This window comes from Protopterus annectens, chromosome 10.part0 (genome assembly GCF_019279795.1).
Source record: "Protopterus annectens isolate FY-2018-M chromosome 10.part0, PAN1.0, whole genome shotgun sequence".
NCBI classification, from domain to species: domain Eukaryota; kingdom Metazoa; phylum Chordata; order Ceratodontiformes; family Protopteridae; genus Protopterus; species Protopterus annectens.
In genome coordinates, this window is record NC_056744.1 from 890250231 (window position 1) to 890271865 (window position 21635).

Sequence of the window (21635 nt, forward strand, 5' to 3'; positions counted from 1 at the left end):
AGGTGAGATCCATAGGTGGCAGAATGGAAATTTTAAATATAATAATAATAATAATAATAATAATAATAATAACACATTAAAAAGTCCAGAGTTCATAGTTGAAAGACTATTTGAAGTCCACTGCAGGAGCCAGCTGATGATTTACCACTGGGAAAACATCTTTTGTTCTAGAAAGTCAATGACCATTAACTGTATACAGTAATTAAGTAAGAGGGCTGGGGTACTCAAGCTGCAGTCGAAGGGGGCTGGTGGTGAGGCAGTATGATAATGGATATGAGTTTTTCTTCAGAAGATGTTTGTGAGGGAAGAAAATTTACTTTTTATTTCAGGGTTGGACTTGTATAACTTCACTTATCCATGTTTTCTATAGAGAAAACAACAATGCTCAGAGTCAAGACTGTGTGTATATTAGCTGGTATGGAGAGGGAGTAGATGGGACCATTTTAAATTAATTTCCACATGATTTTAGTTTTAGCAATGCCAGCAGTTGATTTGAACCTTGAATTAGGGCATTAAAGCAAGCCTACTGTTACATCTACGTATTTACTACATGGAGGTGAGACATGTATCATGCTTAAATTGGGGGAGGCACCGGGATAATAACCACACCATTATTACAGAAACATGTATTCATTTGTACACTGCTAACTGATGTATATTGCAAGAAGGCTACTGCTGACCATCTAATGCAGTATGCATATTTTGGTCAAATCACTTCATGTGCTTTTAGCATCATAGGTCTTTAAAGCAATCCTGTGTACTTATGGCAGCGAAAAAAACTTCAAGGTAAGTCAAGTTTATCCATTTTAGCCCATGCAATTATGCAATAGAAAAACAGTACTTATAACTTGAGACATAAGCCCAAAATGTAAGAGGAAAATGCATACCAGAAACAGAAGGTTACCATGTCAGTGTAAAAGCAGCCATCAAAAAGACATTAACTCAAATAGATTAGGCTAATGATCCTGCTTATCAACAGAGCTTTGTCCACTAACCTATTGAACCACACCCTTTTTTTGTTACTATATGCTCAGAAAGGAACACCTATCCATCCACAACCCCTTTTTCCCATTTTTAAATATGAGGTCAGGATGTCATTTCAACAGTGACAGTCATCTAGATCCAAGGTTTATACCGCTGAGTGGTTAGCCCTGCTGCAGTAGTTCTTCCACACCACGTACTCACACCTATGGCCTGTTTAGAGTGTCCAATTCACCTATTGCATGTCTTTGGAAAGTGGGAGGAAACTAGAACACCCAGAGGAAACTCTCTCAAACACAGGGAGGATATTCAGACTCAGCACAGAAGGCACCCAGCCAAGAATCGATCCGGGAACCTCTTGCTTTGAGGTGGCAGCTCTATCTGCTGTGCCACTGCGCTGCTCACAAGAACACTCCTCCACAGATATTCTTCAGGCAACACAAAGCGAAAAAAAAAATTTAATCTGTTGTTAGAAGTCAGAAATAAGACTGGATGTAGCTCAGAATCTCTAAAATAAGCATACACACACACACACACACACACACACACACACACACACACACACATATATATATATATATATATATATATATATATATATATATATATATCATGCTGTACATAATTGTAGGTGGTGTCCAGATTCTGGTGATTTCAATCTGCATGCAGCACAATTTAATTATAGGAAGTACAGGGTTAAGATCCAGGGTGTTATGGATGTTAGACTAATAAGGGGAAATAAGTACACATTTTATTTATTATGGTTATTATCAGAGGAATTTAGCTGTCTATCATGTAAAGCTATTTGGCCAACTTTACATCAGATATATAGACCATTTCTATTTCTCTTTTAGACCTCTTACTGTTCATACCAAGTCATGCAGTCAGCCTTTAAGAGGAGTTATTGTTCAAGTTAGGCTAGTTTATTACATTACAAGTTGTTTATCCTCCTCCTGTTCTTTGTACACCAGGAAAATTTTCTTAAAGGAATACATCCTTCCAATGAAACATTTGACAGACATGTCTCCCTGCAAGTAACCTTCCCAATTTTTAAGAGACATGCACAAGAGTACTTTATTGTGGTTGGTTAAAAAATGCTAACAGGTGCTTACCACTTCCTTCATGTAAAGCTTTCATAAATGGTTTAAGGCACTTTTCGTATATGATAGCAGTGTGAGTATGCTGACGTCGCAGTGTTGTCCACATTTGTTCCAACCTTGCAATCTGTTAATGATAAAGAAACACTTGCTGATATTTTATTTGAGTTGGATGTTTAAATCTTCAAAACAAAATACATTCCACCAGATACATATTTTTCAATTCTGATTCAGAAACATCTTATTTTTTGTTTATTTCTAGAGTTCACAGATTAATATTAGCAGTTTCATTGGGAACTACATTAAATCAGTACTCTCCAAATATAATTTTTATAAAGCTACATGTGATGTACACTGTCCATTACTTCACACATTTATTTCATAACTACCATGCACCACACTCTAACATTATATTTATTCAAGTTAACTCTCATATTATATTTATTGATATTTTTCACTTGTCCATACTTCCTTATTTTTTCAGCACCCCTCCAATTCTTTTTTATTTTCTTTCTACAATTTCCTATCACTCTTACTTTTCTCTCTTCATTCCTTCTTTAGGACTAGGCACAAGAACACAATGCTTCTCTTTGCTCCTTCCCTTTACTTACTTTAGCTGCTCCTTCTATTATGTTTATCACCTCCATCCATCCTTTAAACTGCATGGAGTCTTCATCCATTTATATTTCCCTACCTCTCCATCTTCTCACTACACAGGCCAGTTGCAGTACTTTTATTCTTGGGCTTTTGGCTTCAGTCCTAACCATTTACAGGTGGATCAAACAAAGCCATCCTCTAGTCAAAGAGTGCTTCTTGTTGAATATCTTTCTCCACATGCCTGTAATATTTTCCCTGTAATTCATAGTAAATGGCCATTTCCAAAATATATTAAACACCCTTGCAGTTTTTTTTCACTTTCACAAATTATTTTTTTTTCAAAATTCCCTACTTAATACAGGAGATGTTAAATCATCAAACAAAATTGTGGGTATAAAATCTGTCAACTTAAGATTACAAACTGCCGAACTATATTATTCTGCATTGATTTCAAATACTTCAGTTAAGTATAAAGGAGATTCTAAGTTATATGCATATAGGGATAAAAACATAAATATGAATAACATCAGCAACATCACCTTTGCAATCCACTCAAGATGAAGATAAAGCAAGAAAGAATGAAATTGTTTTAGAAGTAAGATATGCATAACTAAAGATCATACACGTGATGTGATACACAGTTTCTTAAAAGGAATATAATTTGAAGATCGAGGCAGTAACGTGCCACATGCCATCATTATCAAAAGACCTGTCATAGCTGGACTAAACAGATGACTGAGTGACTTGACCACCGTTCTTAACTTAGAAACTATAACATATGCATTTAAAACAGGAGGACTGAGAAATAAAACATGCATTTAAAACAGGAAGACTGAGAAATAAAACATGCATTTAAAACAGGAAGACTGAGAAACAAAACATGCATTTAAAACAGGAAGACTGAGAAATAAAACATGCATTTAAAACAGGAAGACTGAGAAATAAAACATGCATTTAAAACAGGAAGACTGAGAAATAAAACATGCATTTAAAACAGGAAGACTGAGAAATAAAACATGCATTTAAAACAGGAAGACTGAGAAATAAAACATGCATTTAAAACAGGAAGACTGAGAAATAAAACATGCATTTAAAACAGGAAGACTGAGAAATAAAACATGCATTTAAAACAGGAAGACTGAGAATCAAAACATGCATTTAAAACAGGAAGACTGAGAAATAAAACATGCATTTAAAACAGGAAGACTGAGAAATAAAACATGCTACAATTTAAACAGAACATATTCAGCTCTTTTAGCTGCAGGATGTAAACATTTTGGGGTCTACCACATGTGCTCATGTTCCATAAACTTGTGGTGCACCTGCACACAGCAGCTTGTTTCAAACTGCAAGCAGAAGGCAAGTTACTGACTCTAGGAAAAGGGAAAAGAACAACAGAGTATTTGGGTGTATGGTGCAGAGAGGAAGAGCTATGGCAAGGGGCAATAGTACGAAGAAAACAGAAAGTGAGAAATAAGGGAAATTAAAAAGGCAAACGCTTGGTAAGGTAGAAAAGATGCTGACACGTGGAAAAGGGGAGGGGACAAAATACTGTTCGGGATTAAAGTACAGAGAACAAATACAGCAGAACCAACTAAAGTGGTAAGTGAAAGGAGGTACATAAAAACATTGGAAAAAAATAAAACTAAATAACTTATTTCTTTTCATGTCCCTAAAGGAACAAACATGGCATAATCCCCAAAAGGTGTAATCCTGTTCTGGAAAGGATAGTTAGGGGAAGGGGAAAAGGCTTGGACACCTTGTTATAAATTTGGAGCCTGTGAGTTAAGAGAGGACAAAGCCCCCAGAACAAGATGGGTTCTGCCCCAGGTGTCTTTAGCAGCTAATCTGCCACAACCCCTGTCAGAAATGGATAGCTCTTTACCATCCTGTGGAGAAAAATAAGAAGACTGGAAGAAAGCTACAACAGTCCATCTACACAGAGGGAAATATGAGAAAGGGTGGAGGAATGAGGGAAGAATCATGAAAAGGATGTAGAGAAACTGGTTAGTTGGGCAGAAAGGTGGCATCTAAGGTTCTGTGTAGACAAATGGTGCCCCTAGGGTATACAGTTCAGACAGGAATTATAGGTCTGGAGTGTAACTTAGCCATACAGACTTGGAAGAGGTCCTAGGAGTAGTAGTAATTGCACCAGTACTATTTTTGGTACAGAGTGACAAGTCTACAGTTAAAAACCACCAGGATCTTCAAACGCATACCTACAGTGAAAGGATAGGGAAATCATACTACTATTTTTCCTGAACTTAGTAAGATCCCTTGCTGGAGTACTGTGTCTAGTTTTGGCAAAATCACAAAGATAAGGAAAAATCAGTAGATCTGGTTCACAGGAAGGCAGTAAGGGCAAATGAGGGTGAGGGCAGAGAGAAGGTTGCAAGCCTTTATGGATAACGTTGCAGACTGATTCTTATATAGTATACTTGACCCATGCACAGTAACTGAAGCTGAAACTAAAATCTCATAATACCTCTTTGAAATGTACCCACCTGATCAAGTTAAATGCCTTAGGAAAGTCCAGTGAAAGATATTCTGACAGGGGTTCCACATAATTTCCATTGGATAGCTTATTAGATTATGACTGTCCCTGCTCTTCAAAGCTAAGTTATAAAGCATGCTGTCCAGGAGACCACTGAGGAACCTAGTCCAGTCTCCCTATTTCTTCATAAAACTGTCTGGTTAAGTCATTCAGTTCACACACTAGCCAAATTCAGGCTGATAGAATCATGCTGTGAAGCAGAGGAAGCAACTCATAACCTTAATGCTCTCTGCTAGCTCTCCAAATGGCATTGTAAATTCCAAGCCAATATTAACATAGGCTGGGTCGGTCAGGAGTTTTTGCCAAAATGTTGACATCTAAATTTATCCTAGAGTTAGATCTGTAGGTCTCTGGCATTGTGTGTCCTTTTTAGCATTGGGAGAAGTATACTCAGTAATTCCATTAAATTAGTGAGGAATTCTTTATTGCCTAGGGTTTCATCGTATAAATCCAAAAGAACGTGCTTTGCTGTGGACACCACAATCTTAAATTTTTTAGAGTGCAAGCCATCAGATTCTGGGAAGCCGCCCTCACACTTTAAAGGCACACTCAATATCTGATCTAAAAACAACAAATTTGATTTGTTTGCCTGTCTGTTCATATATAATGTGTATTTTATTACTGTATTTAAAACAAGTAATCTCCGTGGTATCCCCGAAGTCTCAAACAACCCACTAAACAAGTATAGTGGGTCCAAAAACAAACAGTATAAGAAACTTCTCTGTGTGGAAGATTTTCACTCCATATATCTCTAGTTAATCACTGTTTATTGAGATCAGACAATAGTAGTAAATGTAGTGAACTTAAACTCGTCTTAAGTCAAAAAAATAATAAAAAATGCATAATTAGAAATATTGTACAGAATTATTAAGTATTCAAAAGTAATCCAAGCAAGGCAGACAGTCTGTTTCCAGTCGAAAATCCTACACGATTTTTGGTTGATATGCAGGTGCATCTGACTCGGGTTCCATTTGCCCTGAATGCACTGCCCTGCCAAGTGAGCCCCCTATGCATAGTCTGATGCATCTGTAGTCAGGGTTTGTGCAGCAGGGGGTAGCTTGAAAGGGAGACCCTTGTTGAGGTGGCAGGCCTCTGCTCACCAAATGAACTCTTTTATACAAGGAATGATAGGAATCATTGATTCCAGGTCCTAAGAATGTTGACACCATAGGCTTTTTAGATACCATTGTAGTTTCCTCATATACAGTCTTCCATATGGAATTAGTAGAATGCAAGAGGCCATGAACCCCAGGCCTTGCAAAATTTTCTTTGCAGATAGCTGGGTCTTTGTGGCCAGTAGTTTGAAGTAGGCTGTCAAATACACTTGTTTCTCTGGCGTGAGGTTAGCCATCTGGGAAGTTGTGTTCAAGCTTGCTCCCAGGAATACAACCTGTTGGCAGGGTACCAGATGAGATTTCTTTTCGTTTATGGTGTTCCCCAGCAAGGTTAGAAGTTTATTTACAAATGCCAGATGTTTTAATAGCATGTCCTGGCTTTCTGCCTGAATTAGACAATCTTCCAGGTATGGGTATATTTGAATATTTCTCTGCCTGCAAAATGCAATGGCTGGAGCTAGACACTTTGTGAATACCCTGGGTGCAGAAAATAAGCCAAAGGGAAGTGTAGAGAACTGATAGTGCATGGAGCCTGCTTTGAAGCGTAGATATTTCCTGCAAGATTCCCTTATTGGAATGTGCAGGTAAGCTTCCTTTAAGTCTAAGGTTGCCAACCAGCCATCTTTGTCTAGCATACGAAGCAGCTGTTGAGGTGTTAGCATTTTGAATTTTAGGATTACCAAAAAGGGGTTTAGAATAGAGAGGTCCAGGATAGGATGCCAGGAGTTGTCTTTTCTGGGTACCAGAAAAAGTCTTGAGTAAAAACCTTGTCCACTTTCTTCTGCTGGGACAGGTTGAATAGCCCTGATACTTAGAAGAGAGAGAGAACCTGCTGTTGAGCCTCTGCCCACTTATTTGGGAGTAGGTCTGGCCAACCATTTGGGGTTGGTAAGGTGTGGAAGTGGAATCTGTATCCTTGGAAAACTATATTTAAAACCCATTTGTCCTGGGTAATGCGTTCCTATTTTTTTGCATGCAGGGCAAGCTTTCCTCCTAAGGGACCAGGCAGTTGAGCAGGGCTTGGAGGGGTTAAGGTTAAGTCATTGTGACATTTTTCCATAAGGGGATGTCTTACTACTTCCAGCTTTGGAAGTGGGAGCCCCCCACTGCTTAGGCCTGTGTGTAGCCTGAGACTGTAACCTAGGTGGTCCGCTGTTCCTGGGTTTGGACTGAGAAGACCTGGAAGAGACTGGAAAGGACCAATGGCCAATGCCTATTAAATCTGGGAGGCTGTACTTGCAGGAAATCTTTAACAGTTTGCATAGATTTAGCTTTTTCCTCCATCTTTTTAAGGACTTCCTCTGCCTTGTTGCCAAACAGGTGGTCTTGGTTTAAGGGAGCATCCAGTAATTTAGCTTTAACATGATCTGGCAAGTTTTACTCCTTAAGCCAAGCATGCCTTCTAAGTACAGACCCAGTGACAGCAGCCCTGCAAGATGTTTCTAAAGAGTCAAAACCACATTGCAAAGTATGTTTACCAACTTGTTTAGCAGAATGCATTAAATCCTGTAATTCTTTATGTTCAGCACAGTCAGGAATCAACATAATTTTCTGTTTAAGTAGTCCCATAATATACTGCTGATACTTTAACATATGAAACTGGCAATTTAAGGCCCTAATGGCCAAAGTAGCAGAAGTGTATACCTTCTTACCCCATCTGTCCAAGGCCCTGGAATCTCTATCAGAGGGGGTAGGGTTTTTGGCAGCAGTAGCCTTAATGTCCTTTGATCCTTGGAAAATGGTCTCTGGGTCCGCAGTAGGATTCTTGAAGAGGAACTTGTGACAGTCAGGTACTCTGTAATACCTGTTAGGTTTTCTGGGAGCTGGAGGTAAAGTGTCTGGGGCCAGGCCAGATTCCAAAAAGGCATCATTTGCAATGTCCAGAACACGAGGAATAGCTAAAGGCCTGTGTTGAGAGAGGAGTAAGAATTCCCTAAGCCTCTTTTTGGAGTCAGAGTAATCCTGGCTTTCCCAGCGGAAATGCTCCCTAAGAGTGTGCAAGGTTTCACCAAAAGAAAAGTCTTCTGGTAGCAGAGGGAATGGAATCCTCTGCACCAGAATCCTCATAGGTAGATGAGGGCAAATCCTGGTAATCAGAAGGAATAGAAATTTCAGAATCCTGATCAGAAGAATCAGAAGGAAAATCAGTTCTAGGTCTCTTAGAGGGGGAAGGCTGGCCTCCCCTAATTAAAGTAATAAAGTCTTCAGCCATTCTAAGCATTTGTTTTTTAGGCATATGGGCATGACCATGTGATTTGGACGTCAGTTTTCTAGGTGTGGGTCGAGTTTAGGCCTTGATGAAGAAGATGGCATTGGTTTGAAATGCAAATCTGTAGACCTGAATACACCTTTAGAAGCCGGTGCCTGCATAGTGGCTCCGGACCCATCCAAGGTAGAGACATCCACAGGTTCCATAGTCGAAGAAGCATCTCACGGCATACCGGACTCCGTATGGGTCTCAGTAGATGCCTGCGAATCTGAAGCAGCAGGTATCATGGGCTGTGAAAGCACCTCACTGAGTACCGGCGAACTGGCGACTAGCTTAACAGAAGCGTCGTCGGCAGTTTTGGACCTATGCGGTCTGTCTCTGTCTTTATCCTTACGTTTTTTCAGAATATCGGTAGTCGGATAGCTTACTGAAGCCATTTCTGGATAGTTAAACTGAGTACCAAAATAATTTGCTGCGAAAATATACTGACGAATAGTTCGGGGGTTGAATAAGGCACAAAACTGACAGTGAAGGATGTCGTGTTCTGGGTGTATGAATGAAAATCTTTATGAGGTATTTGCTTTCTACAGGTAAGACAATTGTTAACTTTTACTGACATCGGTTAAGAGCAAGAAAAAGGATCTCCAATGGGGTACTTTTTTCGAAGACTTCGGTTCTGAAACTCGAAAACGAAAATTTCAGGAGTTGGCTGACCGCCACTTGCGAACTGCTTCTGCTTTGGGCACCGCGTGGCAAGAAAGACTGATGTAATGGCATCGGTTGCATGTTTTACACCCCTGACGACCTGACGTCATGGAAGAAGGGACAGCATCTGACGCAGGAATCCAAGACTCTGGTATTCAGGCTGGCTGAGGGCAACCTGCAGGCAGATAACCCAAATGTAATGACTGCAACAGTGAAACACGAAGAACATCTGCTAAAGGACATGTGGTTGGCATGAAGTATATGGAAAATAGCTAATAATTAAATGCACAAGTCTTCAGCACTGTTCACCATCTCTGTCATTTCTAGCTCAAAATAATCAAACTGCTTTGCCTGCTTGACAGCTACAACTTAACAGCTCTCTTCTTTAACTGGACAGACATATCGTCATAGTTAGTGGTAATTTTCATTGCCAGGGGTGGTATGCTGCGAAGTGAGGTATGACTCTAAGGCTCTACCTCCCTTTGAATTATTTGACCTGAATATAATGTCTGTGTACAGGATATGAGTTAGTGGTCATAGATGCAGCTAATAACTGTGAGGAAATATTTTGAAACTTCCTTAACTTCAGTCAAATTTCAGAGATGCAGGCAGAATATTTCATTAACTTCCAACTGTACTGATAAAACTTAATTTCATTTCAAAATTACCATGTATTTAGAATACAACTATGGTAGCCAGCCAGGACCCCAACTGGCTTCATTAACTTCAGCGCCAGTTGCTAAGCAGAAGTTTGTAACATTTATCCAGAAAACAAATATATTCAAATGTAGTACATTAAGTGCTGAAACCAGGTACACATTGAAGGAGCAGACTTAAGAGCTGCCACAGTTCAAAAGTTTTGCAAAAAGGTTTTACCTGTGGCATATCTAATGCTTTCATGATTGCAGAAAATGCAAAGAGATCTCCCATTGAGTCTTTCAGTTCTACTGCTAGCTGAATTATCTTGTTTAAGGTTGCTGCTCTCTCATCAACATTTCCTGTGCATCCCAAAATATCCACTGCGATACTTATTGCCATGGTGCTGTGTCTAAACAAAAAATAAACAAGGTTAGATTACATGACAGACATTTCCTGGCTTTTTTTTTTTTTTTTTAAGAAAGCAGTTTGCACAGTTCTGTGAAAATAGTTTTAACCATATAACTGCCATGCTGAATGCTGTTTTATACAATCTCTAATTTGTAAGCTTAAGTATCTGCAAGTATCATATCAAATATGCTAAGTGGAACAAGAATGGCAAGTAATGAATAGTGAACATTGAATGTGAATTTATTTTTTACTGAATTTGCTGGGTTACCTGCGGTGGTGGTGCTGCTGTAGCGTTGTTGCCTCACAGTAAGACGCGGTCCGGTTGGATTCTCAGCTAGAGCGTCTTCTGTGTGGAGACATGCGTGAATGGGTGTACCTTCGTTGAAGGTTGTGCATCAGGCCTGGCAAGCCGGTATGTAAAAAATCAACTGCCAATCATTAGCGGACCGGAGTTCCGCTGTGGCGACCCCTAACCGGGAAAAGCCGAAAGACACAAACAAACAAACAAACTGAATTTGCTGGGTTAGTCCTGCTATGCAAAGCCTATTTTCTGTGGAAACCTAAGGTAGTATTCATACTGGTTAGGGGAAATCTGGACAGGGTAATGGAAAAATGTCCCCACTCTTTCTACTGTAACTGCCATGGGTTCTTTTACATCCAAAAGAGGCAAAATAGACATCCAAAGAATGGCACCTCAGTAATGCAGCATTCCCTTATGTTTCTCTGCAGTACCCGTATTGGAAAAAATGTTTTACTATCATATAGTTGACAGTCACAATAAATTCATACCTTAAATGTTGACTAAAAACTTTGACTTGGAATGTCGAGAAGGTCAGAATGTTGCAAACACACTTCCTGTTGCAAATTCGACTTTCTCAACATCCGTAGAATGCAGTCCAACACTGCACATCACCTGACATGATGATTTTGCAGGGGGGAAGCCCCTTACACTCCTCACACCTCCTGCAAATTATATATTCCAACTCTGAGATACAGTGGACAAAAGGGTAAATTTCCCAATCCCCACTGTACCGCGATCCCTAGTTACAAGATTGACCTCATATGTGTGAATGCACTGTGCATTTGCTTAACCAGGATTCGCACACATGAAGGTTCGGCAACACGGGATTCAGCCAACTGTAATTTGACATCTGCTGGTCACCGAACCTTCACTCGAAATTGTGAAAGTAAACTGGAAAAAAACACCCTGTGGGGGGAACAGAACCAACGGTCTTCTTGTATCTGAGCATCAGAGGTGAGTGTGCTAAGAACTATGCTACTGACTCAGCTCATACTGAAATTCTAATTTATGTGAGGCAAAATGCTCTGAAAGATAAATATTGTACTAAAGATTATTAATTATTCTAGACAGACTGCTCAGAGAAAGATAACTAGCTGTGTGTTGTATACATATGTTTTGTATTATTGATGTTTAAACCAACCCTGCAGTCAATACGCAGAAGTCAATGTTAATCTACAGACGAGTTATAGAACTGACAAATAGTGATCAAGCTGGTATTGTATGCAGATGACAGTGACAATTGTTAAGATTTTATTAGATTTCTTTGGAGGGGAGGCTCTTCAGGTAAGACAGCATCTAACCCAAAGATGAAAGTTAGGAAGTGCTGATGTGGCCCTGATTTGCTCCTGCTGCTAATAAAAATAAACAATTAATAAAGTTAAGAGGGATAATTAGGTTTATCCCAAAAGAAGAATCAAGCTCAAATAATGACTGAAAATCAAAGTAAGGGAAAGAACATTTTTAATAACTTGCCAGAACAGTCAGTCTCTGCTGGGGAGACCTCATTAATTATACTACTGGTTGGTGTAAAGTGCTAGTATCTCAAGGGCCCGTTTTTCTTACACATCCATTTTAAGTGCATCCATGTGTAAAGGCATTAATACTGCATTCAGTAGCAGTTGCTTTATAAAAGTATGGTGACCCCATTTATATTCTGGCACAGAAACAAAAACAATGCACTGGGTAGTATCATGTGACACTAATAGGAGAAAAGAAAAAGAAAGAATGAAAAACAGGCTGCATAGAGGGACAGATTGATGCAAACACACATGCACTAGTATACAAACAAAAAAACATAATTCCCCTGAACAATTTACAGTGTGAAGGAAGGCTAATATGCTGATTACAGAATCCCATGAGACATCTAGCCTCAAGAGATGATAAGAACAAAGAACACTACAGAAGTGACTTTTTTAACTAACAGCAGAGATCACAGTCACTCTGGAATGTTAACAGAACTACTTACAAGAAAAATACTGTTTATGGCAATTGTCATCCATGAAGTATAACTGCAGGAGTTAACAATCTCTAACTATCTATGATACTTGGTGGGGTGTAAGACATGAAAGTATATATATATATATATATATATATATATATATATATATATATATAAATGTGAAGGAGCGTGATTCTGTCCATAGTAGAAGGATAAAACTCCAACTACAGCCCAGATGACCTGAGTCTGAATATCATCTGCAAAAGTCTGGGATCAGAGTGAGTTGCCAATGCCAGCTCATCTGTCCTGGGGGAAGGAAAAAGTAGTTCTGGTCAGCTGACCAATAATATGCAAGCAGGGGCTTGCACAGGACTGACAACAGCCAGGAACAGGGATATGGATTTGATGCTGGTGGTCATTAGTGTGTGTGTGTGTGTGTATGTGTGTATATGAAGAAGGTGTAGTATATTAGTATGGTGATGCAAGTGCACACATTAACCAACTGGGGATGTGGCTTAATAGAAATGCCATTATTGTTTATGGCTGAAAGAAGTGGCCATCGATGGAAGGGGAAGCTGAATGGTCTCCAGGCTGAGGACAAATAGGATCCAGTCCTGAAATATGGGCAGTCTTGTTCCTTGGTGAAGCTTGAAGCTAGGCCACTGGGATGGGGCATTTCTCTGGCCCTCAGTGGCACAAGGTTGTCTGTGACAGACAAGGGCACAAAATCTTCCATGGCTGCCTGCATGACAGACTTCTCCTTCTGGTGCACCTACCAAATTGACAGTCCTATGGTATGCAATGTATTACGAGGATTGCACATTTCACTGGAGGGGCTGATGGCTGGCAGGGATGAAGGACAGTGAAAATGGTTTGTAGAAAAAATATATGGGTTAGAATGATAAAATAACAGCATGAGTAGTGTAGCTTATTTTTTCACACTTCTTGTGAGTTTAGTATAAAGTACATTGCATTCCCTTCCACTAAGTGAACTACTTTCTGTAATAAGGCTATGAATTAAAATTATGTTTATATTTGTACTTTATAGTGAATTTTGTGTGTGTGGTTATATATTTTGTATCCACAGTACACTGAGAGTGCTTGAATAATGAATACCTTTGAAATGTTTATATAAGTGTATGTGTATGTATATGAATATATCTATCTATGTATCTATCTACACACACACATATATATATATATATATGTGTGTGTGTGTGTGTGTGTGTGTGTGTGTGCATGTAGGAGTATTTATCTAGCTTATGTATCCCTGATCACGTTTTCAGAAATTTGAAATTCATACCGTTGAGATGATGTGATCAAATTTCTGAAAACTTGAAGCTTTTTAATGGAAATTGCAGTGCGGTGAGGATGGGGAAATTTACAGTTTTTCTCAATATAGTGCGATCTCGGAGTCAGTATATATAATTTGCAGTGGGTGAAGGGGGGCTTGCCACCCTGCAAAAACATAAAAAAAGAAAGAATTTTGTGTTTTTTAATTTTATTTATTTATTTATTGATGTTCAAGTTTTCGGAAATTTGATCATATCGTCTTAGCAATATGAATTTTGAATTTCTGAAAACTTGGTTAACTGACATAGATATGTGTGTGTGTGTGTGTGTGTGTGTGTGTGTGTGTATGTGTGCGTGTGTGTGTGTGTATATATATATATATATATATATATATATATATATATATATATATATGGTCAAAGCACTGCTTATAGTAAAAAACTCACAAAATTTAACCTAAATTGATAGGTTCATAGGTGTGTACTAGGCTAATAGCCCTGGAGCCTTTACAAGCCTAGCCCACAAGATTACCCTGGCATCGTGATCAGTCTAAAAAGATCGAAAGTCAAAATAGTGAAAAAAAATGTCCTACTTGTATATAGGTGCCAACTTTGAGATCGAACTATAGCAGGGGAAGGGCAAATTCACAATCCCTGTTATATTGTGACCTCCCACTATATAATGCTGGCATTCTGCGACCATATGCCTATTCGATTGGTTATGCTGGAATAACAAACATTCGATATTCCGAACATTTGAGAAAAGTGACAGTTGCCATATAAATATAGGGATCCTGTTAGTTTAACAAAAGTACTAGATAATGATTGTAAAACCTGGTGGACTTGGAATAGAGTGAAAGACATTTCAATCAAAGATTTTACTCAAATACAGTGTGTGTGTGTGTGTGTGTGTGTGTGTGTGTGTGTGTGTCAACAAAGGATAAACAAATAAAATTAAATAAAATAAATATATAGATGTATACAACATAATTCTGACTCTTACAAGAAATTGAAGTAAATGCATGCTACCAAGCCAGAACTGGTGAGTTATAGTTTTGGACCTTATTCGGTCAGTGAAACAGTTTTAGCAACTTCTATTTCAAGCCAGGAATGTTTGCTAAATGAATGTGTTTGGTTGACAGAACTGGGGAGAATGAAGAGTTGCTTGCCAAACACTATTAGCGTCTTAAAAATTTATCACATACCAACAGATAGTTATCAGATTAAGGCCTTCTAAGTCACTGTTGTTAAAATGGAGTATGATTCAATCATAATGCCTACCTCTCAATTAGATCCAGTCGCAGCTGGTGTCCATGAGGCAAAGTAATGAGCTCTAGGCCTGAGCTTACTCCCATCATGCCCTTCACCTCTTCAGATACATCTACTATCCTAGCAACCTATAAAGTACACAGTATTAAGTACAGCAGTCCTGGAATGCATTTGTTAATAGAAGATACAAGACAAACACCACACAACTAAAACAAACAATGAAGCACTCATAGAAAGGTGGCATTCTACTAAGAGGTTCGGTACAGCATACTATCTTCATTAATAAAATGTGTATGTAGATGCTGAGTGTGTGCTGTTTTACAAAATGTTGACAAGTTTTGAACTATGCATTGCATCTATAAAGCATTTCTTTGACAATTCTGCTTCAAATATTTCAACATTTAGCACTGTTCAATTTGTACAACTTAGTTTATTGTCCAGCATAAAAGAAATTCTGATTTACACTCAGTAATTTTTTAATACACTTTTTGCATAGTGAATCTACATTTCAGTATCACAAAAGACATACAGATCTGTACAGTGAGCCCCCGCCCCTTCTGTGCAGGAAAGTATCATATCACAGTAACTATAGGTATGATTTCTGTGGGTGTGGATAAATCTCAGCATCTGAATTATGAATGATTTTTGATGAGGTTCCAGATTTATGTTAAGGTATATGGGATTTGTAGGTACTCTGACCTGAATGGGACTATAAAGGATTTTTCCTGCAAGATGTGCTGTAAAAATAATGTGTATTGGGGTGCATGTGTGTATTGGCAAAATGGTCTGTGGATTTTTTGATTTTTGAAAACCTGGGTTCAGATTTGTTGCTTTCCAAAAGTTTGTGTCCAGGCAGACATGGGAAAACCCTGAGGAGTAAGCAGCAGGACCCCCCCCCCAGTAACTGTACAGTGAAAGGGGCAACAACACTTAACAAAGCTCACAGACCATGCTGTACTGCAGTCCTAAACAATTCAACTTGGATATACAATGATATAATTTTCCTTTTAGTACTATCAGCATTTAAAAACTGGACACTTATGGTGCCTTCTGTATTTTCTTGTTTGTTGGTAGAATAACCTAAACAATAGAGTCATAATGAATGGGATATAGGCTATGTTCTGCAGGCATACTTCACAGCACCAAAACCTTCAATTACATTTTGTGGGACTTTGAACATTTCACTTAACAAATCAGTGCTCCAAGATATTAATTAACAAGAAGCTATTCTGCCTATTCCTATGTTTTACTATTCATAACAAAGAAATTCTTAAATAAACCTCAACTAAAATCACAATTTTTTTTTTGCATTAATTTATTGAATAATTGAATAATTGTTTTTTTGCATTAAATTATTGAATATTTGAATAATTGTTTGTGCACTTGATTGATTAGTGTGTTTTTTAAGCTGTGTGATTCTGTGTTCAAAATATTGTTTTCTGAGGAAGTCTGTAGACAAAAGCGTATTCAGAACTGTTTGACGCTAAAAACACTGTATTTCCTGGCTCGTATTAGTAGTGATGCTTGCCTGTTTGGCAATTGCAGTTTTAGTTGAAACAAAGAAATTCTTCTAACTCAGTAGTAGCCCTGCAATGAATCTTACATTCATTTCATTTATTCTCATTTGTCAATACTCAGTTTATCCTATTCAGGGCTGACGGGAAGCCAGGGCCTACCTGGCAACAAGACAGGCACAAGGTGAACTAATCCTAGCTGTGATGCCAGTGCACCCTGCAAGGAATGCACTCACACATCTACAAGAAATGTACTGATTACCAATTTTCCTAATTTCATGCCTTTGGAATATGGAAGGAGGTTATAGGAGCACCACCAGGTGAGAACCCATGGGGACACATGGACAGCATGCAGACTCTGTACGAAGTCACCACACAGCCAGGAAATGAATTTCTGAACTGAAGAGCCAACAGCAATGAGCCAGTGACATTGAATACAGTACCACTGTGCTGTCCCCATATTTGAAGTGAATTACTGAAATGAGGCCTAGTAATTCTACGCTAACCTGGTCTACTCTAGCATATGTTGTCCCTTGATGCAGTGTTGCCTTTGTGTTAGGTGCCACTGTAATGCAGATCTTATCCAGCACTGCAGAGTGGCTCCTCCTACTGTGTTGTGCTCAGAAATGACACTACTGCCTCTCCCCCACTTGATTTCTGCTGTGGTGAAAAACTTCTAAGTAGCACCTTGGGCGTTCATTCTATTAGATGCCCTGTGTTACACTAAAACAAACCTTTCACGGTCAAAAATTCCTGTACCTCAGATGTATCATGTCCAACATGTTCACATTGCTTTTAGAAGAATCACCATTTTTTAATGCCTGACAAAGTTCTTTGCTTTTTTCCAACTGTAGATGGTATGTCTACAACACTATAAAGTGTGAAGCAATTCATATAATGACCTTTTCAACGCATTTCTGACACACACACACACACACACACACACACACACACACACACACACACACACTGCAAAGCTGTACTTACACCTTCATTCTACCCTACAAGTACTTTACTTATCAGCACTCTCTTTCTTTTTAAATCACATTATTTATTTCACTGTGGTGGCTGGCAAAACCTCATTATTCTTTGCATCTTTTCATGGAAGGCTCATAGTGTAAAGCTCAACATCCTTCCATCCAATCATCCACTTGTCCATCCATCCAGTTCTAGTTGCAAGAGCTAGAAGCTTTCAAAGCAGAAACCAGCTCTGGACAGGATACTAGTCCACTACAGTCAAAGCAAACTCAGCTCACTTATACAGACTCATACACATAAGTAGGGACGATTTAATATCTCCAGTCTACCTATTAACATATTTTTTGGAATGGGGGAATTGAAGGCCCAAGAAAAGCCCATGAGAACATGGGCGAAAGATACAGACTCCACACAAAAAGCACTCAAGCTGCAAACTGAACTACACTAAATCCCAGTGTACAAGATGTACTTTATACAGCAGTAAGTACTTTATACAATAAGCACAACTATCGTATTGAAGAAGTATATTCTGTTGCCAAAATACCTCACTGAGAAGAAAAATGGTTATTGTATATAAAGTTATAGAAATGACTTGGACTATAGTTCCAGTACAGAAGTATAGAAAAATGTTGCAGAGTTACATGGAATGTAGTTATATACTGCACTGCAAAATGCTGGAGTATAAGTCAATTTATTCATTCCTTTTTCTGATATATGCTTAATACTATTCCAAGTTGCAGGGAAGCTGGAAGCTTTTTGAGCAGTTGATGTCCATTATGCAGAGAAACAATGCTAGAAAAGATGCCAGCTCATCTCAGCGCACACACACACACACACAAAAATAGATACATGGGTCTACTTCATAACATTGAAATTTCATAATGTTGAGACTATAACATCGAAAATTCAAAACAGTGAAAACCCAAAACTTGAAAACTCAGAACATTGAAAGTGTGCTTCATAGCATTATACAAGTAAATAAGATCCCCTCCACCTACACCACAACCTAACTACCAAACACACTTTCTACTACATTTCTGCAGGGGTGCAAGCCCCCCTGCACCCCCATGTGGGGGGCTCTGCCCCCCATGTAAATTACTTATACCAACTCTAAGATCACACTACAGTGGAAAAAGTTAACTTCCTAACCTCAGTGATACAGAGCAACCTAACTAACAAACACACTTTCTACTACGTTTCTGCAGGGGGGCTGTTTTGGTCTCAGTGTTATAAAATTTCAGTGTTATGAAGTACACCCACATACATACATACATATATATATATATATATATATATATATATATATATACATATATATATATATATATATATATATATATATATATATATATATATCAGCTAATGGAATTTTGACAATCATTAATTCACTGACTTGCATGTTTTTGAAATGCAGGAAAAAAACAGGAACACCCAGCAAAAAAAAACACAAGTGGACACAGGAAGAGCATGGTACTAGAGAAAATCACTTGCATTACTATCAGATTTACACCTCTGCACACTGCACAGCAGAATAAGGAACATCTGGGACTGTGGGGTACAGTCTAGCTGATGTTGAGAAACCACACAGAACCACATAATACCCAAGTGCATAACAATAAATGTTAAGTGAACCTCCACTGGTGAAGAACTGGGGATTGTCACATGATTCTATGGCATACAAAGATGAAGAGTTCAGCTGGAGAGTGGAATGGTATTTTTAGATACTTAGTTACCTGCCACGTCCCCACCATACCTTTCAACTGTATAGATTTTCGCAGAATGTTCAGATTTTTGGTCCATTTTTTCATAAAATTATTGTTTTCTGGCATATTAGTGACAAAGCATTTGACAGAAGTTAGAAGATAATGATAGACATTTGAGTTTCAGACGTCATATCCTCAGAAAAGTCATGCTAATGCAAAACGTATTATTCTGTCAACTTTCTAAGTTTGTATGAGAGCAATATTTTAAAATTCTCTGTATTTATGGGCCTTTCTCTTACTTTTATTCATGGCTTTGTCCAGATTTCTTGCTCTAAGAGGTTGAGAGGTATGGTCCCCACACCCACCAAACACATTCCAGGATGGATTCTTGTCTGCCTGGTCTACTAGTCCTGTTTGTTGTATTATACAAAATGCTTTCTGATTAATTTTTATGATAAGCTTGAACATGTCCACTCCAGCAGACCCAAGTAGTCATAATTCTCTGTTAATGTAGCTTCCAGTAAACTTCCTATTACTGAGGTCTCTGTCTTGCCTGTCACTTTTAGTCCATTCCTTGCTTGTTCTTATACATAGTGATACTAGATGTACTATTTTTGTAGTATTCCGGAAATAGACTCTCCCTGCATGCCAAGCAATATGACTGCATGCCAACCTTTAAACATAGCTTAGACAACTGGATGATTGCCCTAAAATACACTCTGAGACTTACAGGTCTTGCCCTCCATGAAAAAGTTGGTAGAGCCTGAGGTGGTTATTGTTAGGGTGCACATGGCCTCTGGTTGAATCACCTTGTATTTCCTAAGATTTATATGGAACCACCCTTCAGTGAAAGAGGGTGACCAGTATAAATGTTAAGTTTCAACCAAGTAAACTGGATTATAGGCTATCAGATTCATGAGTTAGACATGGAAGCAAATACAAAATGTCAGTACTGCAAGTGAAAATAAATAAATGGGTATCACCTAAATTTGGGGCAGACTGATGTACATACACACACACATTCTAACTCCAAGACTGCAAAATTATGGGGAAAATGAAATAACTAGTTTCAGTGCAAAAACATTTTTTCACTTGATTTGTTCATTTCATGTTTTGTATTTGCTTTTATGAGTATATTTGTTATCATTTGCATATTTTGAAATTCAGATTTTATTGTTTCAGACCCGTCCAACTTTCAGAACACCAGTTTCAGACTTGCAGTGCTCATTTTTTTAACCTTCAGTCTTCCGAATGGGCACTGGAACTTGAGTCTGTCCCACATGTTAGAATGATGGGCAAACTGATTAATTCAGGAGATGGAATGTGGTTACTGGAATGGTTGAAGGAGTGACTCAAAAGGAGAGTAGAAAGAATTGGTGTCAGAAGAGTAGTCTTACATCAGGCCAATAATGACTGGTACACCACAGATGTTTGATTGTTTTTGTTCACTTTGGCATTTTTTGGCAAAAGTCAATTATTTGGAAGGAAGAAACTGTTGCAAAAGAGAGTAAAATCCCATGATGGAGGAGCTCCCTGGTCAGCCTCAGTAAGAAGTTGAGATCCCTTATAAGATCCTCCAAAGCTAGCTACGGAAACAAAATTACCACTAAATCCAAGGACAACCACAAAGCATTCTATAGCTATGTCAAGAATATAGATGGCACAACACCCAGATCTGCTCTGAGTCACAGCACAAATGCACAAAAATTACAGAACCAACTGATATTGCCAACATCCTGGCAGATAGGTTCAGTGCTAACTTTATCCTCCTCTCAGCCCCTAAAGGGACCACATCTATACAGGAAGAATACAGAGTCCCTGTAATCACAACTACGCAGGTAAAAGCTGCACTCTCTAAAGCCAAAAACGCAGCATCCATGGGACCGGACAACATCCCAGGCTGTGTTTTACACAAACTTCAGAATGAACTGGCTTCCCACTTAAGCACCATGCTCAATAATAGCCTTGCATCAGGCTTTGTGCTCACTGAATGGTGCACAGAAACAGTTATCCCACTCCACAAATGGGGAGCCACCACTGATCCTCGGAACTATCGCCCTATTAGCCTGATGAGCCTGGTCTGCAAGGACATGGAACGTATCATCATGGAACTCATAAACAAAGACATTGGTAACCTCCAAACTCTGGACCCCACCCAGTTCGGGTTTGTGAAAGGCAGATCATGCCTCCTGAACCTGATCGACTTCTTTGAGGCAGTCATCAAAGCAGTGGATGAGGGTAAGGTGGTTCACACAGCCTATCTTGACCTTGCCAAGGCTTTTGACACCATCCCCAATTCTGGAATTATAGCTAAACTCACTAAACTAGGTATAA

At 38.7% G+C, this 21635-nt stretch overlaps 1 protein-coding gene across 2 annotated transcripts in view; it reads right to left on the reverse strand.

Moving 5' to 3' along the window:
- BCAR3 (BCAR3 adaptor protein, NSP family member) overlaps positions 1 to 21635 on the reverse strand; it is a 738013-nt gene that overhangs the window by 28320 nt on the left and 688058 nt on the right. For both annotated transcript variants that reach the window (XM_044085684.1, XM_044085685.1), the window contains 3 exons: positions 15119 to 15234; positions 10135 to 10306; positions 2094 to 2205 (listed from right to left, as the gene is read on the reverse strand). In XM_044085684.1, coding sequence (XP_043941619.1) covers positions 2094 to 2205; positions 10135 to 10306; positions 15119 to 15234 — 400 coding nt within the window. The remainder of the gene's footprint in view (positions 1 to 2093; positions 2206 to 10134; positions 10307 to 15118; positions 15235 to 21635) is intronic.